The 22,272-nt window shown below is 42.6% G+C and overlaps 1 protein-coding gene across 1 annotated transcript; it reads left to right on the top strand.

The window, feature by feature from the left end:
• The first annotated feature begins 7,432 nt into the window (after positions 1-7,432).
• LOC110470717 (ovalbumin-related protein Y-like) lies at positions 7,433-12,006 on the top strand. The gene is made up of 7 exons (XM_077786048.1): positions 7,433-7,609; positions 8,257-8,315; positions 8,905-9,040; positions 9,792-9,909; positions 10,132-10,274; positions 10,608-10,763; positions 11,442-12,006. Exons 1-7 carry the CDS (start codon positions 7,442-7,444, stop codon positions 11,841-11,843), a joined length of 1,182 nt encoding a protein of 393 aa, XP_077642174.1. The 5' UTR covers positions 7,433-7,441; the 3' UTR covers positions 11,844-12,006.
• The last annotated feature ends 10,266 nt before the right edge of the window (positions 12,007-22,272 follow it).

Below are 22,272 nucleotides of genomic sequence, written 5' to 3'. Positions count from 1 at the left end.
TGAGCCAGCAGTGCTCTGGCTGCCAGGAGGGCCAACCCTGTCCTGGGGGCACCAGGCACAGCATGGCCAGGCAGGCAAGGGAGGGGATTGTCCCACTCTGCTCTGAGCTGAGGCAGCCTCACCTCCAGTGCTGGGGGCAGTTTTGGGTGCCACAATATAACAAAGACAATAAACTGTTGTGGAGTATCCAAAGGAGGGCCATGAGGATGATAAAGGGCATTGAGGGGAAGCATTAGAAGGAGCAGCTGAGATCTTGGTTTATTCAGCCCGGAGAAGAAGACATTGAGGGAGAGACCTCATTGCAGTCTGCAGCTTCCTCAGGTGGGGAAGCAGAGGACCAGGAGCTTATCTCCTCTATGGTGACTCGTAACATGCCCTGAGGGAATATCAGGAATCTGTGTCAGGGTAGGCTTAGGTTAGATACTAGGAAAAGACTTTTCACCCAGAGGGTGTTTGGGTGCTGGAACAAGCTCCCCAGGGAAGCAATTATAGCACCAGCCTGATAAAAATTCAAGAAGTGATTTTGGGTACATGCTGTGATTCCTGGGGCTGTTGTATACAGGGCCAGAAGTAGGACTTCATGATCCTGATGGGCCTTGTCCAACTCAGGACATTCTATGATTCTATTTCCACATTATGGTATAGTGTGGCATGATAAAAGTGGATCTGTAGAGGAAAGAACGTGGTGCTACCTGTCTGACATCCACGTTATTTGAATGTCATCAGGATGTTTGTGATGTAGACTTAGTTTTTTTTCAGTGATACAGGCAGCTATTTCACCAAGTACATTTTAATTATTTTTCTTTAGAAGTCAAAGCAGTGGTCTAAACAGTTCCAAGAGATGCAAAATTTCAACATCTCAAGGCTTGCAATAAGCAGTTTAATCACTATCTGCATCTCCTGTAGCCAGAAGCACTTGATCCAGTCTGTTAAATTTAAAAGCCTGTACACTTAAACAATAAGAAGAATTCAAAAGGGTTACATTTGAAAACTTTCCTTCCTCTGATGATTAAACTGGAAGGTTCTTAAAGTACAAAGATATGCCTCAGTGACCAATGTTTCTTCCTGAACATCAATAGTGGTGAAAATGAAGGCATGGGAGAAAGGCAAAGGGGCCGCGAGACTCAAAGGCAAGTACAAAGGTTCTCCTTTCCAAAAAGAAAACACAGGAGGCAGTAAAAAGTGCAAATTCAGAAATCCTGTACTAAATCTGTAACTTGCTTTAATATTTGCTTTTAACAATAGTTAAATGCTTCAAAAGTTTTTCATTAAAAAAGGCAAAAATAAATAAACCTTGAAAATGTGCTTGTTTTGACTGGCATTTCTGTTACAGACTTCCAAATGGGTTTTCTGGAGAACAGAGACCCTTCTTCTTTTACAGACTGCTGTGCATTACCAGAAATAAAGCTTAACAGGTAACAAGACAAAATCTGAAACCCTCTGCATCTTGTGGTACAGACTGCATGCCTCCAGAAAGCACAAAGAGACATCCAAGGGTCTGCCACTATGAGGCAACATTTCTCTCTGTAAAGCATGGAAATAATACTTGTCTATGAAGTGCCACACAAAAACTCCCATTCCAAGTGCCTCATCCACACTGCTGTACTTTCTTTGCACATTAATGTGCAATAACTCTGCTCTCTCAATCTCCCTTGAGATCTTCCTCTGGATATAGTATGGAAGCAGAGAACAGCTGAGACTGGAAGTGACCTCTGCTGATTTTTTATTCCAAGCTCTCCCTTTCAATCAGGGTCAGCTACAGCAGGTTACTTGGGATCATGTCCTTCTGGGTTTTGACTGTTTCCAAGGATTGAGACTCCACAGCCTCTTTGTGCAACCTAGATTTACCTCCCTTATCCAAAAGAAATTTTATTTTCTTATGTAATGAGAAATGTATGTTTCATATGTATTTCTTATGTAATATAAATGTAATTTCTACTATTTCAGGTTTTGTCCCTTCTCTCTTGCTGGTTCACAGGAGAAAGTCTAGCTGCATCTCCTTTTTACCCTCCCATCAAGAAGGTTATGTGCATGGATAAGATTCCCCTGCACTTTCTCCTCTCCAGGGTAACAAGTCCCATGTCTCCGAGCCTCTCCTTTCATGACAGATACTTTAAGCACTTAATCATCTTCTCTGGTCCTGCTCCCCAGGACATCCCCATCTCTTTTGGAAAGGAAAGCCCAGAGCCAGACAGAGCATTCCATCTGTGGTCCCACCAGTGCTAAGTAGAGGGGCAGGAAAGCCTCCCTTTACCTGCTGGCAGTGCCTTTTTAAGGCATCCCCTTGTGCTATTGACTTTACTTGCCATAAGGACAAATTGCTGACTCACAGTCAGCTCAGTGTCTGCCAGGCCTCCCAGTTATCTTTTTGCAAAGCCAAAATAATGGCATGGACCTTTGTGTGATATTTCTCCTTTTCTGCAGTCTTTTCCTGCAGGAGGCATGTCAGGAATATTGCCAATAATCTCAGTAGGCTGCTATTCAGAGGAGAAGAAGGCTTTGTGGAAGGATATCTGTGTTGAAACAAACCAAGAGATTAGTTTATCCAATTTTGTGCAAAAGAAAAATGCTATTTTTCGTGGGAGTATGTGCTGAGATAAAGGACATGCTGGGCAGAGTGAGTGATGGGAGGTAACGTAGCAGGCATGGTGATATGGGCAGTGTTAGCCACAGGCTGCCACAGACAGGCTTCTCTGTGGGGAGGGATGCTGGTAAGTTCCACGTGGCACAGCCAATGCCAAATGTTGTGCCAAGGCCAGCTGCCATCTTTCTTGCCCTGTGTGTGTGCTGGCTTAAGGCCCTCGTTGCCCTGCTGCCTCCTTAGGAGCCAGTGAGTAAGGCCATACCCAGCGTCACCCTGGCTGCTGGCTGATTCCATGGACTTGAGGGATGAATAAGGGACATCACATATGCTGTGGTGACTGATGAAGGGACAGCTGTGCGTGTTGGTCTAGAACCTGTAGAGCTGCAGAACCTGGATGTTGTGTGCACTGCTAAGGGTGAGTGACTTGTGACCAAATCCATCACAGGATCCTTCTGAAGATGCCTTCACTGAGGAATGCATAGGCCTGTGACAGCCTGTCGGTGGCCAAGGCAGCCCTGCCAGCAAAGGTACCCAACACTTCCAGGGCACAGGGCTGCCAATGAAAGATACCAAGTGGGCCAAGAGCTCCTGTCTGAAGGAGCTTGACCAGACACATAAAGCTTCTTCAGACTGGGGGAAGAACACAGTCCTACAGGACAACTGAGAGAGAAACCATCATTAATTAGCTACAGCACCAAGGTCTGCAGCAGCACCTAACTGAACAATCACTGGCACTCACTCTGAGCAAGACAAACATGAAACAATCAAAATGCTCCTTCCCACTGACAAAAGAACAGAAGCATGGATGCGAACTAAATCTTGAGCTCTGCGTGGGATGTTGTGATTGGATGAGAGGCTTTGGTCTGTGAGCTGACCTGGACTTCATATCCTTTTGTGAAGGTCCAAATGTCCAAGAGTCTGTTGGTTTAGGAATAGCACCACAATGAAATGCCTGACAGAGGAAAGGGCAACCAAGCTTTAGTTGACCTCTTTCTTGGGACAAGCATTGTCAAACAAGGATGTGTGGATAAACACATCCTTTTGTGTTTGTGCTGCATTACACAGCTGTGCTGGACAGGGCAATACATTATCTTCTCTCAGAGGAAGCGTTTCAACTTCAGGAAGGTTTGCTTAACCTCACTGGACTCCATGACAGATCTAAAATTGCCCAGTTCACTAGGCACTACCTCTCATATTCTTACAATTCTGTGCTGATAGCTGATCATAACCAAGATTTTTACTTACTTGTGGAATGATTTAGTTGCCTCTGCAATTTGCTTTACATTAATAATTCATTTGACCAATATAAAATAGAAATGCTAACAAAATCAGTAACCTGGGTTTTGCATTAGCACACATCTAAGCAGTGGACTGCCCCTGCTCTAGTGTAAACCAGAAAATTTCTTTAATTAGTGAATATATTCAACTCAGAAATATTTTGCTAACAACATGAATGCTGTGAATCGGCTGTTACAAAACACCTGTACTAAGTCATGGGACATCTTTGCAGCCACCAAGTTACAGGTTGTCTATGATGATACAAATATGATTCAGGTAGATGGTCACAAGGGCCACAGTGGCTCACATACGGTGAGTTGAAGCACACCACTAGACAATTTGATTGTCAAGGAAAAAGACTAAAGGCATATTCAAATGTTAGAAGTGGCAGGGACAAACATACTGGCTAGTCCTCTGCCTTCTGAGCTGTCAGGTATACTGCAAAGGACCATGGCCACAAGTGGAGAAGGCAGTTTGAAAAGAAAGAAGGCAGTCTCAAGAAGGAAAAGCAGAAGAAGCAACAGCTGCAGGAACACCTTACAGTTTAGGGAGCACTCCCAGCTGCATGGTTAAAGGTTCACCCTACACAGGCACATGCATCCATTCAAGCTGTGTCCTCCTACAAGGTGGGATCCTTTTCAGCTAAATGGGACTCACAACAGTGGTGACCAGTTTACACACTGCTCCTGTGAGAGAATATCTCATTATCTTTGCAGTAGATCTGCAGTAATGAGCCACCCAAGGGGGTCAAAGTCTAAACATCTTTCCTCAAAAGCCCTGTTCCTGCATAACAAGGGTTGTAATAGATGGGCCTGGACCACACGCTGTACCATGTAAAGTACCAGTGTGATGTAAATGCACCAGTCCAGACCAAGCTCTCCATGGCTCCAATTGCATGAGCAATTTCAGCTGAATGGGACTATGAAGAACTGTTCTAGAGAGAAAGGTAGGGATGATCCAGAGGCTTTCCTCTCATGCAGACAATGAAAAGGGTTAAAAAGTCCACTTCTACTCTCCTGAGGCATAATTTGTTCTAGACAATTTCAGAGCCATTTTGTCTATTGACTTTGGATTTCTGTTTTAAAATTATGTAGCATTTAAGAGGTCAAAGCAGTTTCTTTTATTGTCCCTCCATTCTTTTATTTCAAAGGAATTATGCAACTGGTTTCTGCTGGCTATTGTATATTATGACTGTCTTGCAGACCATGAATGTTTCTTCAGCTGGTTTGTTCAGCTGATGTGCCATGAAGTTGCTTGTGGAAGAATGTAAGAATGGTCTTGTAAGAATGGTCTCTGTATGTAAAAAAGGCACATTTTGAACCTAGCATCTGGTGCTGTGACCTGTGGAAAAGAACAGCACACCTTAAACAACCCTTCAAAGTTATAGCAGTGATTTCAAATCCTTTTCTGGTAGCACCTCACTAGGATCTAAATATCCTGATGCCTGAATTTAAAAGTTACAGAAATCTTGTCTTCCTTATTTTCTCAACTTCTCTTTCCCCAACACATTTTTATTAATTCTGTAGTTCTTCCCTTTATAGAAGTGATGAAATTATTTTATATTCCCAGAATAGTCTCACTGAGGGTTTTGTTCCACTGATGTGCTGCCCAGATTGTGATTGTGTCTGAGTTCCTTGAACTAGATCGCTCTGGAATGAAAAGCTGTGCTCTGTGAAACACTGTGACTGTGGTCATTTACAATGCAGCAAGGGACACCAGACAGATACATTTAACATCTTGTAGAAAAATATACTTCAATTGTGTTAAATTTGGCAATAAACATTGAAAGGAAATGCTCATTCTTATGTTCCCCAGCAGCAAATTTTCTTCATTCTTTAGGAAGAGCTGTGGATTCTGGTGGGAAGGAAGAATAGTGATACTGGTAGTCCAGCCAACAATGGGAGAAAAGTTGCAATAAATACAGCTGAGCATATGCTGATCTTACCAAAATTTGTAAATTCACAAAATGGTGACTGTGAAGTGGATCTGGCTGATCACTATTCAAGACAGACAAATACTAAGGAAAATCAGACAAAATTCCTTACAGACATTCTACAAGACTGAATTCCTCACCATGCTTTTTTGTTTTATTTTCACAAGCTATGTTACACTATTTGCTGCCATAACCAAATCATTCTTACTATTCAAGTTCCAATGAATAGCTTTTATCATTATTTTTGCTTCAGTCATTTTAATGTTCACCTGTTTCTTCTTTCATGTGCTATGATGAATAAACCCTCCTTTTTGAAAACTTTAAGTTAAAATCCTTTCATTCAGGCTTTTTTTTTTCCTTTTTATTTTTGGTTCAAGGAATGGACTTATTCAAAGTAAAAGTGCATGTCTGACATTGAGCTCCATCTATCACTTTATTGGGTAAACACAGAACAGGCAGCAGGGGCGTGTCACAAAATAACACAAGATATATTTCAAGGGGTTTGTCAAGTCTGCTCCAAGTACAGCTGAGAAGCTGTGCTATACCATTCCCTGGTGAATCTGATAAGGTAAGGATAATTTTTTTCAATTATGATTTAAGTTCTAATCTGCAAGATAAAAAACAATTGTCTTTTAGAATATTTATAATCGTATTGATGTAACCTCATGTTTGTGGCCTTCAATATCAGTCGAAGAAACTAATTATCACAGGATGCCTTCTGCAGAAACCTTATCTGCCTTCAGATGTATTGTCTTTATTATTTTGCTGTTTCACAGACTGCCATGCATAAAGTCAAAGTGTTTGTATTTATGAACTATAGTTTTGTTTACTAACTCTTCCACATTGAAAAGCTGGTGATAAGTTACAACAGACTTTCTTCCTTCTCCCTCTATTACTTTAATTTTTCATGTACTATTAAAAGACAAAATTGAATTTGTTTAAATTCCAGGGTCTATGTAAGATACTCACTGAATGAAATCAAGGACTGGAGAATGTTCAAATGATCCCATCATTCTACAATTCTGTGTTATCTTTAATAGTTACATTTTCAAAGATAAATGACAACAACACCCCCCCCCCCCCCTCCCCCCCCCCGCCAAGCATTTGCTTCATGAATCTGTTTCTTTACCAGGAACAAAAACAGAGCTTAAAGCCTAAAATATAATAGTAGGTAGAATAGGTAAATAATAAAAAAATCTACCTTATATCATGTATACAATCAATTCAATTTAGAGAGAAAATGAACATCCATTCTACCAGGGGAACAGTTAGATGCACTATTGTTCAAATTATCTCACATGAAGAGATGACTGTCACATGAAGATGTTGATTTGATAGGGACTGTGATACATATGGCAGAGTACCCTGGATTTTGTTCTCTAGCAGTTGCACACTGTATTTTCTAGTCTGTGTCTTCTTCTTTCACCAACCTATGCACAGCTGGCAGATGTCCAGCACTTCGATTGATCATGAATCCAAAAGCATCTCTGCCTTTTAAATCCACACCACTGGATTCTGTTTGCTGAAAAAACCCTGTGCACTAAGTTTGGGGTTCATGTGCACTGAATTTTTTGCATTACAATTGACCTATTTCACCACAATAAGTCAGACTCTTTCTGTTTCCATCAGACAACAGGGATTTCACAATGGGCTCCATCAGTGCAGCAAATGCAGAATTTTGTTTTGACGTATTCAAAGAAGTGAAATTCCACCGCAGCAATGACAACGTGCTCTTTTCCTCCCTGAGCATGCTTTCAACCCTGGCTATGGTGTATATGGGAGCAAGGGGTAAGACTCAATCCCAGATGGAGAAGGTAAGTTACTTACATCAGTGTAAAGGGATCTCTACTTGTGCTACTTGCTCCTTCTAAGTAACATCACTGAAAAAATATGCACTGACGAGGTTCCCACCTGTTTCAATGCACAAGAACTAAGCCAAAGTCACAAAATGGAGAACTGAATCAAGAGGTACGTATAGAAAATACTAATAAAAAATGTGTATATTTTCAATATAACAGGCAGTTGACTTAAACATTAAAAAAATCTCAGCAACAATAGCAAGATAGATTACCAGTCAGGCAATTTTGTGATTTTTAAATTCTAAGAAGTTCCAAATAACATAATCAGATTTTCTTTTTTAATACATATAAAAGATAAATCCCAGACAGGAAGACAGATTATTTTTAGCAATGCATAATATGTAACTCGATTTCTAGATATTCACTAGAAAAAAAATCATCTAAGCAAAGAATAGTATTTACAGTTTCCAAGAAGGTCAGAGAAGGCATAGACCAGTTGCAAGCTTACCTGTGAATTTTTAGTTAATCTATTTTCTCAGCATCTTTTTTTTTTTTTTTTCCTGAGCCAACAGGTTTTTTACACAAGCAACACGTGTAAATCTCAAATTCACATTGGTTTTGGTCATGCTTCTCATGTCTACCACTGGTATTTTCTCTTGCAGGTTCTTCACTTTGATAATGTTACAGGAGATAGAGACGTTTCTGACTCCCAGGTACAGAAATAATTTAATCTTCCTTTCTGTCTTACTTTCTCCTCAGAACAAAAGCAGAATTATTCTGCCTCTCCTCCTGGCAGTTTCAGACCCTAAAAAAACTACAATAATGGCCTCAAACCAAGGGGATCTGTGGAGGGAGGGAAGGAGGATGTGATTCACCTGTTTTTAAACAAACACAGAAAGACAGCAGATTGCTTTTCTTGCACCAGCACAAGTAAGGTGTGAGGAGAATACTTTGGGCACCAGGGTGTCTTCCCAGGCAAGTGCTGCTGGGGGATGAGTGAAGAGGGCTCAGTACCTAGAACCAGGGTTCAGCAGTTTGATTTTCATCTGGGCAGGAAGATGCTGAGCAGAGAAGAGCCCTGAAGTCTCAGCGACAGGAACTCAAATGCATATTTTATACAGAACAGTTAGGGGATTTGTCTTGACAAGGATAATGACTTGTCCATTCAATGCAACAACACCACAGCACTGGCTGTCCCAAAGGTGACAGTCTGTGGGGAAAGACTGCCCTGTAGCATCACTCTTAACTGAAAGGGACGAGACTTAGGATCTTATTTTCTTATGCAATCTAACTTCTTTTTTCATGTCATCACCTCAGTGTGGCACTGCTGAGTACATCCACAGATCATTCAAGGATCTCCTCTCAGATGTCAGCAGGCAAAATGCTACTTACTCACTCAGGATTGCTGACAGACTCTACATTGAAAAAACATACCCTATTCTTCAGGTGAGTCATACTGTGAACTGACTTCCATGAGATTTCCTGTAATTCCCCTGTGACTCTGCCCTAGAGATGCACTACTAACAGTAGCTCACTCTGTTGATGAGGAGGTGCTTGTGAGCCATGAGGGGAACTGGTACAGAATGAATTTGGACTTTTCTGTTCCTGTTAGATGAAGGCAAAAGGTATAATGGCATAAAGTATGTCTAATTTGCAAATCACAGGGAGCAATCAAGATTGCTGTTAATTTACTAGAAAAATGGCTTGTAATTTAAAATGCAATTTTAAGGGAAATTAAATAAACTTTATTACTTGGAATAATGAAAACTGAAATTGTCAGTTTTTCTAGTGAAAGGAAGCCTTGCTTTTGAAATCTAACAATGCGAGAACACAATATTCAAAACCCTAAAGAGTGAACACAAAGACAAGGAGACAAACATTTTCTGCCCTTAGAAATGTTTGTTAAACTGAAACTGTTTTGGTAAAACAAAGGGAATATATAAAAATTTTAACTTGGAACCCTGTCTCATCAAAAAGTGCCAGACCTATATATGTGAAGTAGTCTTTTTTGTACAGCTTTAAGATTTGGTTACAGGAAGACAGATGTGACTGACATGTTCAGCATCTGACATTCAAACCCAGGAGTAAACATTCACTGTTCCTTAAACTATTCTGCTTTATTTCACAATCTTGCTTTAGACATCCATATAATTCCAAGTTCTCATCAGTCTGACATCTGTAACCCTTCTGCTTATAGGAGTACATAAAGTGTGCAAAGAAATCCTACAAAGCAGAGCTGGAAGAAGTTGACTTCAAAACAGCTGCAGAGGAAGCAAGACAGCTCATCAATTCCTGGGTTGAGAAAGAGACAAATGGTAAGGACTGAAAAATGAGTAGCAGGCATTTTCCCTCACTCACCATAAACTATTGTCTTCCTCTCCTCATAACCTCTAGAAAACGGGGTCAAGCAAGTGCAGGTTGCTTACTACTATGAAAATTAAACTCCACAAAGCAGGAACCCCCACCCTCACCCAGTCCCAGAGATTTGTGCATACCAGAGGAGCTGTATCTTATCTCTCTCTGTCTCTTTCTTAAAGGACGGATCCAAGACTTCCTTGTGGCAGACTCTGTTGATCTCAATACTGTGCTGGTCTTTGTGAATGTCATTTACTTCAAAGGGATATGGAAAACTGCATTTAAAGAAGAACACACTCGAGAAGAGCCTTTCAACGTGACCGAGGTAGGAGGGCAGGGACACACCTCTGGCCGGGGCAGCTGTTGGCTTACACAGCCAGGAGTCTGGATGCCACAAATACCTGTCACAGGTTGGGTGATTTATCTGAGTCCATCTTTCCAGTGAAGGGCTTAAAGGAATTAGTGTTCGCAAGATTTGTGTCTGAGCAGGCTTCCAAGGCACACAAACAGGCAAGAGAGGAAAATGGAGACACAGCTCCTCTCCAAAAGCAGCATGACTGAAGATTGAATCCTGTCCTTTTAAAGGCCTTGTACATTTGTCTGACCAAAGAAAAAGATTGCTCCCACATCACATCACATCACATTTTTGTTTTTGCAGCAAGAGAGCAGACCCGTGCAAATGATGTATCAGAACGGCACCTTCAGAGTGGCAAGAGTGGCTGAAGACAAAATTAAGGTCCTGGAGCTTCCGTATGCCAGTGGCGAGATGAGCCTGCTGGTGCTGCTGCCTGATGACATCTCTGGCCTGGCACAGGTACAGCCCTGGCAGGGCAAGCAGAGGAGTTACGGCTTCAGTGGGGCTTGGCTGCTGTCAGACCTTTTGCTGCCCATTGGCACCAGTGGCTGCCCACCCCACAGCTGTGCTGGGCAGGCAGGGAAGCAAAAAATCTGCCCAGGTGCTCAGGCAGATCCTTTTGGGAGAGTCCTGAGGCAGGCAAAGTAGCAGAATTTTTGTCACCGTGAGTGACTTCAAATGTTTGCTAAAGATGAAAATTTTTTCCTAGGGGAAATAAAATTGAAAGTGAGGAAGAAATCATTCCAAGAACTGACTAAAAGGATAAAGGGATAAAAGTATCATTAGAAAGGAATAAAGTTGTGGAAAGGGATCAGTAAAATAGCTTCCAAGAGGAGCAGTTTTAGAGTAAATTTGACTTGATGTTTTCAAAAACTGTACTTTTACAAAAAATACTTGATCTGATGAAAAAATTTTCAGATGAAAAAGGTTTGAGGAACTTCCTCAAGACAGACAGATGGTATAGGCTCCATAGTCAGGAGGAAGCACACAGGATAAACAAGTGCATTTAAAAACAAGTATCAGTTCTGTTGTGTGTCTAAAGTAAATGGAAAAAGCCATTAACAGGTGGTAAAAACACAGCATTTAAGGCCCTTGAACTTATGTCTCAGACATTTCATTCCCTGCTTCTCTTTGCAGCTCGAAAACAAAATCAGCTATGAAAAACTCCTGGAATGGACCAGTCCCAAGGTGCTGGAAAAGAAGAAGGTGAAAGTGTACCTCCCACGCATGAAGATAGAGGAGAAATACAACCTCACATCTGTCCTGACATCCTTGGGTATGACTGACCTGTTCAGCCCCTTGGCCAACCTCTCTGGCATCTCTTCAGCAGAGGGCCTGAGGGTATCTGAGGCCATCCACGAGGCATACATGGAAGTCACTGAAGAGGGCACTGAGGCAGGTGGCTCTGAGGTTGTGACTGGGGACATCCAACATTCCTCTGAGGTTGAAGATTTTAGGGCTGACCACCCATTCCTTTTCCTGATCAAACACAATCCAAGTGACATGATCCTCCTCTTTGGCAGATATAGTTCTCCTTAAGGAGAAAAGGGCTGGAAATAATGCTTGCCTACTCCTAAGAAACAGACCTCCTTTACTCTAGCATTGTAGTATTATCTCATCTCTTCACTGTCTCTGAGTGGAAAGCCATTAATATCTAGGGAGCTATTCCTGAAGAAGTGTGTGACTTTTCAGATCTTTGGGTGCAGATATTTCTGCTTACACAAGTTGTACTTAGGACCTATATCCAGGAATAAATGAGAACTTCAAGAGGTAGCTTAGAAGTATTTTCCATTGGGATTGAATAACTTGAGATTCAGGACCAGTGTTTTGATTCTGTGAGAAATTCTGATATTGAGAGTCTGTTTTTTCTACAGGAGTTCTCTGAAATAAACACAGCTTTTAGAATAATCCTGTTCCCCTCTGTTAAACTTGTTGGGCAACCATCCTTGAATTGATGCCTGGACAACTTGCAGATGAAATTCTTAATTTCAGCAAATCATTCTTCTTTGAGTAATGCATTTGTGCTTCTTTGTGCTGCACATACTGTAAGGCTAAGTTGTTGTTCTGAGGGGGCATACAGAAGGTTTACCATTTCTTCTTAAATCATCATCTCCAAACACAACACCTTCCTGACTGATACAATTTTCCATCTTCATTCCTGTGATATGTCATTGATTTTATGAATGTCAATTGTTGGTCCTTCTATTTATTCTAATAAAAGCATTGCAAACTAAACATGTCTCTACCTGTTCCGTGTTACTGCACCACACAACTAAAATATATGATATAGTGGGTCATGGTTATTGACAGAATGCATTTAGACTAGGAATAGATACTATTTTCAAAACCAGAATGTATCCATATATGAAGTCATTCAAGAGCTTAACATTTTTTCCCTAAAATTCTGAATTTAAGTAAGGTAAGCCCTATAGCTCCTATTTTTACCTTGCACTCATCTCCCTGTGACATAACAAATAACTCAGTTTTTTAAATCTGCAATTGGATTTCCACATAGTTGTAAAAGATTTCCTCTAATAGTCCTCAGGAAATACAATGAGGTGATGCCTAAGAGATACAACTTCAAAAACATGAGGAAAGGTGGATTGCTATTTTTTTTAAAAGGTGGACTGCTTCAGCTGTCCAATACCCACAAGAACCATGTGAGAAAATCTTTGTTACTGCCTTTTGATAACATAATCCCCTAGAGATATTATTTCCTATTTCAGAGTCTTTAGGGGGAAGGCTTTTCAGGTTGCAGTTTATCCAATTAAAAGATTTTAATGTTAATGTTAATCACTGACTTAAGCAATCTTCCTTCTGCTGGCATACATGTGCAGAGCTGCAAGTCACAGTACTTAAAAAGTGCTTAGAAAAGGGAGACGCTTGGCAGTATTTGGAGCTGTCTCAAACATTTTCGAAGTAAGTATTAAATATAACTTGAAATTAAGATGCTGACTACAGGGAAATGTCTCTTGGCTGCTATGAAGCCTATGGAAGTACTGCAAATCCCTTCTGTCTTCCCAGGGCAGTTTTAAGGGATTAGACACAGTTAACAGAAGTATTCAAGTAAAAATGTGTTCTTACTTATGCTATTTCAAGGATTTCTAAGTATATTCTGTTCTGCTTCCCTTAAAACCTAAGACAGCCAAGAGAATTTTGCTACAACTAAAGGAAAAAAGAAAAGAGCGTGATTTATAAAATACTTTTCTAAGAAGAAGAAAGTTTTTAAACATTATAGATCCGTTATTAAACTGAAACAAGCATATCTGACACTCTGCACTTTTTTAGGTATAATGAAAATAAAATTAATATTTACTGAATTATAGAACATGAATATGAAAAAAAATAACTAGTCTCTTGTAATTGTTCCTTTGCTTGATGACTATTTTAAAGAAGAGGAGAAAATAAATGGTAATGAAATGAAGATGAATGAAATGGTAAAAGATTTCCTAAAACTACATATGAGAGAGGTCCACTTAATGTCCTCACTGAAAAAGAACTATTTGACTCATTTTACACTGGGCCATTAGGTGTCACTAGGGATACAAAATGATGTCTCAAGTCTCCTGACAGAGACACACCTGTTGAAAACTAGGTCTGGGAGCTTAACGTAGGTTCCAATTCCGTTCTTAATTTTTGTGCAAGCAGATGATTATGATCAATATACTGAAAATGTAAACCAGTGGTACTAGGCTTGAAACTCAGTAATTTTTGAAGAAAAAGACAGAAATATTATTTGGTGAAAGATCAGAGGCATTTTAAAATGTCTCTGTGTCCTGGAAAAAATATCATCATCAAACACTGTAGATGGATGTAGTTGTTTTGTTTATGAAAGAGAAACTATCCTCTGTAGAGGATAAAAGGAGAGGTAGAAGTGCAGATTCAGTGAGGCTGAATAAGATCCATACCCTGTATCAATGGCTGGGCCCAGTACTGTGCTTGTGCAGTGCTGGTCTGGGCTGGCAGAACCTGCTGCAAAGACTCTGCCATGGTCAGTGTGGCTGCTGTAGCTCCCATGGAAAGCAATTCTAAAAAGATCAGCGTGGAGGGTGTTACAAAGGGATGAGGGAAGAGCAGCCATGAGGAGAGCAAACTCCACCTGCCTTTTCCTGGCTCTGAAGTCTAGTAAGAGTTTAATAACACGAACCCCAGCTCCCACAAAGTCCTGCAGCCCTTGTTGCTCCCTGGCAGCATCATTGAAGCTGTTATGTCAATGAACTGCTGTATGTCCATTCACTAAAATCCATTTCACATGTGCCATGTTGTTCTGGATTTACTGTACTGCCAGGGGTCTGTGGAACAAAACCATACACACACAGGACAGCATTTGAAATGCTGTGTGAACTAAGTGTGCCTTTCCTTCTTATGTCATTTGGGAAAGGGCTGGAGGTAACATATCTTCCCTGCCCTTTGGGGAATATAAATTTCTGAGACCATTCCACATACCTCTGTGTGGGAACTCAAAATGTCTCTCAGACATTTTTAGAGGTTCCAGGCCTTGGTCAGAAGCATTCTAGACCCTGGCAGACAGCTGAAAAACAACTGTGATTTTGAGTTTGAGCCATGGAATGAATTACCAACTTTGGAGGTGGAACAAGCAATCACAAAAGGTTAGATAGTATAGTAAAAGTAGTTACAAAGTAGAGGGAAATATTTTTTAGTATTGTACAGGGGGGTTTTAGTGCATGTACAGGGGGTTTTTTACTTTGTACATGGGGGTCAGAAGTTCTAAGATGGAGGAAAGTGGGCTGAACCCATCCTTCTTCCTTCTTCTTCCTTACCTCCATGTTCTTGGTGATGTTGGCACTCACAGATTGGTTTAGAGTAGAAAAACACTTGGCAACGTAGGTAGTAGGTATTGGGGAATAATTGTAAACATGTTATACGTAATATATCTTATAAAAGATAGCAGCAACCCTGGGCGGGGAGAGAGATGAAGAAGACAGCAGATAGAGAGGATGTCAGGGTGTGTGTGTGCCTCTACCCAGGCCACTGATCAAATAGCTGCAGTCCAAGAACATAATCTGTTAGATAACTAGCAATAAACTGCCTTGAGACCGAACAGCTAAGCCTGCGGAGTTTTTCTTTGGAAGCATGGGTTGGAGGAGGAATTTCACCACCACATGTGGCCCCAAAACAAGGTTGGGGTTCCCACACCTCTGCATAAATGACTTGTAAGAGAGGCCTGCCGTCTCCTAAGCAAACCAAATCCATGGCTGAAGGCACAAGATTTAGCAGGCATTATGCTGTAACCATAGTCACTAGAGGATGTGCAGAGAACCCCCCAGACTCCAGGGCAGAGCTGTCCTGGGCTCCAAAATGGTACTTGAGGAAGCACAGCATGCTGAATCAAAGTGAAAGCTATATGTCTGCTAGAAAGGCTTTGACACAGAGCAGGGCTTTCTGTTTCTTGTGGCTAGTGAGATAAGATTTATCAAAAGGGAAGAAGGACAGCAGAAAGGGGATTGTCAAAATCAGCAAGGGTGGGGCAGCTTGGTAAGGAAAGGGAATACACACCAGGAGGTGACAACAAGACCAGAAGGGCAGGTGCTTTCACCGGAAGATATTAGATGCTGCAGCTCCCTACACTACTGCTACAGTCAAGTGATTGCCAAACAAGCCTGTGGGAATGAGGTAGGTCAAATATCAAGCCTGCAGGTTAAATCCACAAATCAGGGTCCGTAGTGCTACTAACCAGAACGCTATTGTACATTGAGGAGTTAGTGACCACATAAAAATGGATCTGATCAACTGATCAGTGTGTGCTGTTTTGTGTTAAGTTATGCTGCACACACTGGTTAGTGTCTGGGACTACAGAGTGCTGAACACACCATGTGGCTGGGGGCTAAACTTCATCTGCTAATCATAATGGAGAACCTCATAGATGATCCTGAACTGGCACCCTGTGATGATGCAGCTGGTGTATCCTTGTATTTATCTTGAAGTGAAGAACTATTTTTCTGTATACTTTCATTCATCAGTAGAACTGATAAACAGAACATACTTGTAAAAGTGTAAAGATCTCACCACTAGTGAACCTCTGCATGCATGGGATATGCACAGTGTGCTGTTGCCTGAATAAAGATCCATCCAATGCTGCACCACTTCAGGATCTGAACACTGGTAGGGACATGAAATTGTCTATGCTTTCTCCTTTCCCCCTCTCATGTCATTTCCAATAACATGCACTTTAATAATTTTCTTACTAGTGTTCAAAATGAACACTTGCAGTGTCCATCTTGCTGAGGTTCATGGCCAGGCAAAGGCATGCAAACAAGCAAGGACCAGTCAAGAGACACCACTTAAATTTTTCTCTTGAGTGACGGGGATATAGACCCCCATGGAGGCATCTCACAGCACTGACACAAACAGCACCCTGATTCAAAGCTTGGAAGCTGCTTTGCATGTCCCTGAGCCCATGCAGTCAGACTCTTAGGAGAGGGATGATCTCAAGAGCAGAGATTTCTGAAGTCCTGAGTGTTATGGAGGGAGTGACAGAGGTTGGCTATTTGGTATCTCTTCTGACACAGGAACTTAATGGCATTAAAAGAGGTTAGCAGAAAGCAGTTAAAAACCCTCAGCACATAGAGGTAGATGAGAACAAACAGCTGAATGATGGAAATGGTCAAAGAATGTGGAAGATGATAAAATTTCACATGATTTTAAAGGGAGACTGGACAAAACCATGGAAGGGAAATCGGTTGAGAGGTAATAAATATATAGAAAATACCACCAGATATTTAAGTTCCAGGACTGACAACAGCCAGTGTTAGGACCCTGAGAGCACAATCAGTTTCAGCAGGAGATTTCCCCAACACCCTCTGCACATGGGTCTGGAGCCTGTATTGGGTGCTGGCACCATTTGAGAGAGAAGGACATGAACTGTCCTTGGCCAGTTGCAGCAGACCCAGCTCATGCCAGGGCAGTGACACTCCAGAGGAACTGCAGCCTGCTGGTCACTGATGCTGCAGCAAGGACACCCTGTGGAACTGCAGCTCCTGAAGCAGACTAGAGCACAGGATAAAAGTGAGCAGCAGCATCTGGCAGATATAAACAGTTATACACCAATCACAATTTCTTCCATTGCTTGCTGCTTCAGCAAAGGGACTGATGAGCACTGAGTGTAACAAGGAAGCTGAAACTAGTAAGCATAAAAGGAGACTTTTTGTATTGGAGTGAAATGTGGGGAAGCAGGATGAAAGGTCTGTTTGTGTCGTAGTTTATTACATTGATTTTCTCAGCTCCTGAATAAACAACAAAAATTTAATGTTAATCAGCAAGAAATTAAGTGAAATTCCCCAAGTCAAAGCTGTTGCCCACAACAGAAACTTGTTTCAGCCTAGACATAGCACTGAAGTACACTGCAGGTTCCTGTCTCCAGTTCTACCTCCTGACAGACCTCAAAGCCTTGTAGCCTTGTCTCCAGGTCCATCTCTTTTGCTCATAAGTGTATGACAGAGTGCACTAATGAATTTGTAATAGTCCTGCTCAGCCATACCTGGAGCGTCTCCCACACCTGTGACCCTGGGAGCTATGTGCTGGACTTTCAGTTCCCATCTGAATTGCATCAGTGGTGTATCACTCTCCGGTTCAAACACAGCTGTGCCCATTCCTGGCCAAGGACTTCTAATGTGACCTTGGCCCTGGTTTGTGATCACTGGACCTGGACCTACCTGCGCTGTGTGAATTGACTTTGTGGTCAATGTTGTCTTTGCACCTGCCTCATAGCCATGATGTTGCCTTAGGATCTGGACTGCCCGTGGCCTCCAGGCCTGCTCTGCTCAGCTGCTGAGCCCTGGCTGATGGGGCTCCAGCTGTGGCATCCCCCTTGCCTCCTGGTTTGTTCCTCTTTGGGGAAAGCTGGCTCTTGCTGCTCCCTGAAAGTGAGCTCAGTCCTGCCTGAGCCCTATGCCAAGCACTGAGGAGCCTGAGTCTCCGGTCACACAGAGCCTTGTCCTTACAACCTTCTTGATCTCCACAAAGGACTCACTCATTACTCGCAGCCAGGCTCCTGAGTGAATTCCCTTCCATCCAGCCAGACCATCCTTCCTGGCTTGTTCCTGGACAGCCTCTGGGGCCTGTTGGGGTGGCCTGACCATGTCACTCAGTCCTTGACCTCTTGTGCCATGTCCATTTTCTATCCACTGCCCTTGTGCCAGCTCTGCATGCCCTGGAACAGCCCTCTAACACCCCACAGAGTCTCTCTGAAGTGGGTCCCTTCTCTCCGTAAGGAGCAAGGGCACGCTGTCCTCAGGGGGGAGGCTGCACTAGAAGCCCTCAGTGGCCTTGATCTTCCTCTCCCACTTGCCCAAAGCCCAGGATCCCATGCTATCCCCACCCTGGGCCATCAGCCCCTACCCCAGCGACACCACATCAGGGGCTGTTCTCCTGTTCCCCTCAGTCCTGCCCTGCTTGGCCATGGCCTGCTTGAGAACAATTGTGCACTTATTTCCTGGCTTCAACTTGAGCCTACTCTGTCACTACTGACCTGCCTCCTAGTCACTGCATCTGATTGCAGCCCTCACTTGTGGAGAGACTTCCCAGCTTGGCTTTGGACATGCCACGTCATTTATATTGCCTCATGTTGTGAAGGCTTGGTTGGACCAGTCACCCTTTCAGGGTCTGTCCCGTTTCCCTTGCTCAGGTGCTATGGGGCTGGGCCCTGGTCAGCAAGCCTCCCATTCCACAGGCAGCAACCAGCTCTTGTGGCTCCCTAGCCCTAGGCTCTGGAAATGGACCATGGCCCTGGTTTTCCTCTTGCTGTGTCCATGGATGTTGAGGAACCCTGTCACTGACATTTGGTTCTGCTTCCCTGTGGTCACATATTGTGGTGTGGCACCCAATGGTGAGGACACTGCCCTCCCTGGGGGCTGACCCTTGGCCCAGCTCACATGGAGCAGCCCTGCTCTGGCTGCTTCTCTCAGTACAGACATCTTTCCAGTCAAAATATTGCCTGCTTACTCAGGCTACAGCTCTCCAATGTGACTACAAGGATATAATGGGAGATCATCCTGAAGGCCTTACTAAAGTCAGGTGTACAATATCCTCTGCTCTCCCTTTGTTTATACAACAAGCTGTCCCACCCTGGATGCCAATGATGTTGGTCAGGAGAGATTTGTTCTTGGTAAATCTGTGCTGGTTTTCCCCATTATCTTTTATTCCTTCGCGTGTCTCAAAGCATTCCCAGGAGGCTTTGCTTGGAAGCCTTCTGCAGGGATTTGAGCTCAAATACAATTGTACACCAGGGAGTTAGTGACCCACATAGTATTTGACAGGAGAAGGCACAGGCCTGAGCTTGCTAAGTGTGAAGGTTGGCTCCCCATCCTGTGCTGTCTTGCACATCGCCCTGGGCTGCAGCATGAACTTTGTGTGCAACTCAGAAGGGAGGAACACTTGGCATGAGTGACTGCACCCCCTGCCTCCTTGCATTTATCATAAAGTGAAGCAGCAACTTTTCATGTGAACATCCTTCTGTTTTCCAGAAGAAATAAATTGTTTTCTTCTTTAAAAATTCCTGCAAGAGCTCTAAAGACCAAAGTGTCAGTGAGCACCTATCTCCATGGATGGGTCTTGCACTGCATGCCTCTCCTTGACTGGTGATCTTGCCAGTGCTATACAGCTTGGAGTTCCCTGCAGCTAAGGGAATCACAGAATCAACTAGGTTGGAAAAGACCTTTGAGATGATCAAGTCCAACCTATGACCTAATGTTGAAGACCACCCTAGGTCGCGGGGTGGCTTTGTGTGGTGAAAAAACTTCTCCTCCAACCTGTGCTTCCAAAGAAAGGCTCAGCAGTCTCTTGTTGTTCGGTCTCATGGTTGTTTATTGCAAGTTATCTAAAAGATTGTCTTCTCGGGCTGCTGTGGTTTGCTCAGCAGCTCAGGCAAAGGCACACACACACCCTGATATCCTCTCTGACTCCTGTCTTCTTCATCTCTCTCCCTGCCCAGGGCTGCTGCTATCTTTTATATGATACATTACGTGTAAAATGTTTATAGTTTTTCCCCAATGCCTGTTATCTATATTAAATGATGCCTTTCTACTCTAAACCAATCTGTGAGTGCCAACATCACCAAGAACATGGAGGTAAGGAAGAAGAAAGAGGGAGGACAGGACAGGCCCAAATCCCTCCATCTTAAAACTTCTGACCCCCATGTACAAAACAGAAACCCCCTTGTACAGGCATTAAACCCCCCCCTGTGCAGCACTAAAAAATTCTTCCCTCTACTTTGTGACTTCTACTATAATATCTCAACTTTTGTGACTTCTTGTTCTTTCTACAAGGTTGGTAAATCATTCCATGGTTCAAACCCAAAGTCACAGCTGTTTCCAGCTGCCTGCCAGGGTCTCAAATGCTTCTGACCTGGGTCTGGAACCTCCAAAAATGTCTGAGGGACATTTTGAGTTCCAACAACCTAAGACCACCATGTCATCTAGACCATGGCACTGAGTGCCACATCCAGTCTTTTCTTAAACTCCTCCAGGACAGTGGTTCCACCACCTCCCCAGGCAGCTCATTCCAATGCCTGGTCACCTTTTCTGTGAAGAATTTCTTCCTAATGTCCAATCTAAATCTCCCCTGGTGGAGCTTAAGAGTATGTCCTCTTGTCCTATTGCTAGCTACCTGGGAGAAGAGGCCTACCCTCACCTGGCTACAACCTCCTTTCAGGTAGTTGTAGTGAATGACAATATAAATTATCTGTATTATCCTCTTTTTCCTTTCAATGTTAGCTGCAATAAATGGTGTTTTAAACAGTATCTTAGAGACTGTGTCTTTTTTGACACAGATCATAATGACTACTAACCTTTAGTGCTTTGCAGGGGTGCACTACACTTTTTCAGTGACTGCAGAGAACTGTAATCTCCTCAATTCTCCTCCTTTTCCTTTCTGAAAATTAGTCAAGTTTTCAAATAATCAGGAACCTTCTCCAATCATCCAGACTTGTCTTTAGTCTTCATTTTGCTTTTGTACCTAAAAACCCTTTTCTTAGTGTCCTTCACATTCCTTGTCAGTTTTCCCTCCAGCACAATTTTTGCTTTTCAGATTCCATCTCTGCATACATGGTGAAAGCTTCTATACTCCTGCCTGGTAGACCCTCCTCGCTTTCAACTCTTGTACACTTGATTTTTGTATTTGAGCTTGGACAGAATGAAGGCACCTTTATCATCAGACACATGTTACTTCCACATAAAGACATATGGCAAGTATGGAAGCAAGGCAAAGGCTTTGCATGTACGTGAGGATAAAACTCATTCAACCACAGTGAGGATGTTTTTCAAGTTCTGAATCAGATTCCCATCCAACCCATTGCTGGCCTGTGGGATGTGATCATTGAAAATTATGCCATGAAGGTCACATCAACCTATGTCAGGGGAAGCAGTAAGAAATCATCATCTGTACAATGAAATCTAAGCCTGTGTCAGTTTCAAATGAATAAAGGGATGTAAGATATCATACGGGACAATGATAATGAATTGCAATGACAATTAAGAGCAATGACAAATACCCTGTCGCTGTCTGTGAGAGATCAAGGCAGCACTGGAGGCAACAGTGCACATCTCCAATGGCCTAGAGCTGTTGCAGAAATGTGCCAGGTGGGCTGTGGGCACCTGTCTGAAGGAGCTTGACCAGATACCTCATTTGTTTTGTACTGCGGAAAAAACAGAACCGCAGAACAATGAAGAGAGAAGCCATCATTGATAGCTGCAGATCCTAGCCTGCAATGGTAACAAGTTAGACAGTCAGCTGCAATCAGTAAATTTCTCTGTGACTGATTGCCTCTGTCCCTGACTAAAAGCCAGCTTTTAGAGTCACAGTGTGGAACAAAGACAAACACAAAACAATTGATATACTCCTTTCTATTGGCAAAAGAGCAGGATCAAGGACAGAATCCCGTGTTCTGAGTTATTTTCTGTGATTGGATGAGAGGCTTTGCTCTATGAGCTGACCTGGACTTCATATCCTTTTG

Source organism: Lonchura striata, chromosome 1 (genome assembly GCF_046129695.1).
Source record: "Lonchura striata isolate bLonStr1 chromosome 1, bLonStr1.mat, whole genome shotgun sequence".
Taxonomy (NCBI): Eukaryota; Metazoa; Chordata; class Aves; order Passeriformes; family Estrildidae; genus Lonchura; species Lonchura striata.
This window is presented reverse-complemented; position numbering and strand designations above follow the sequence as displayed.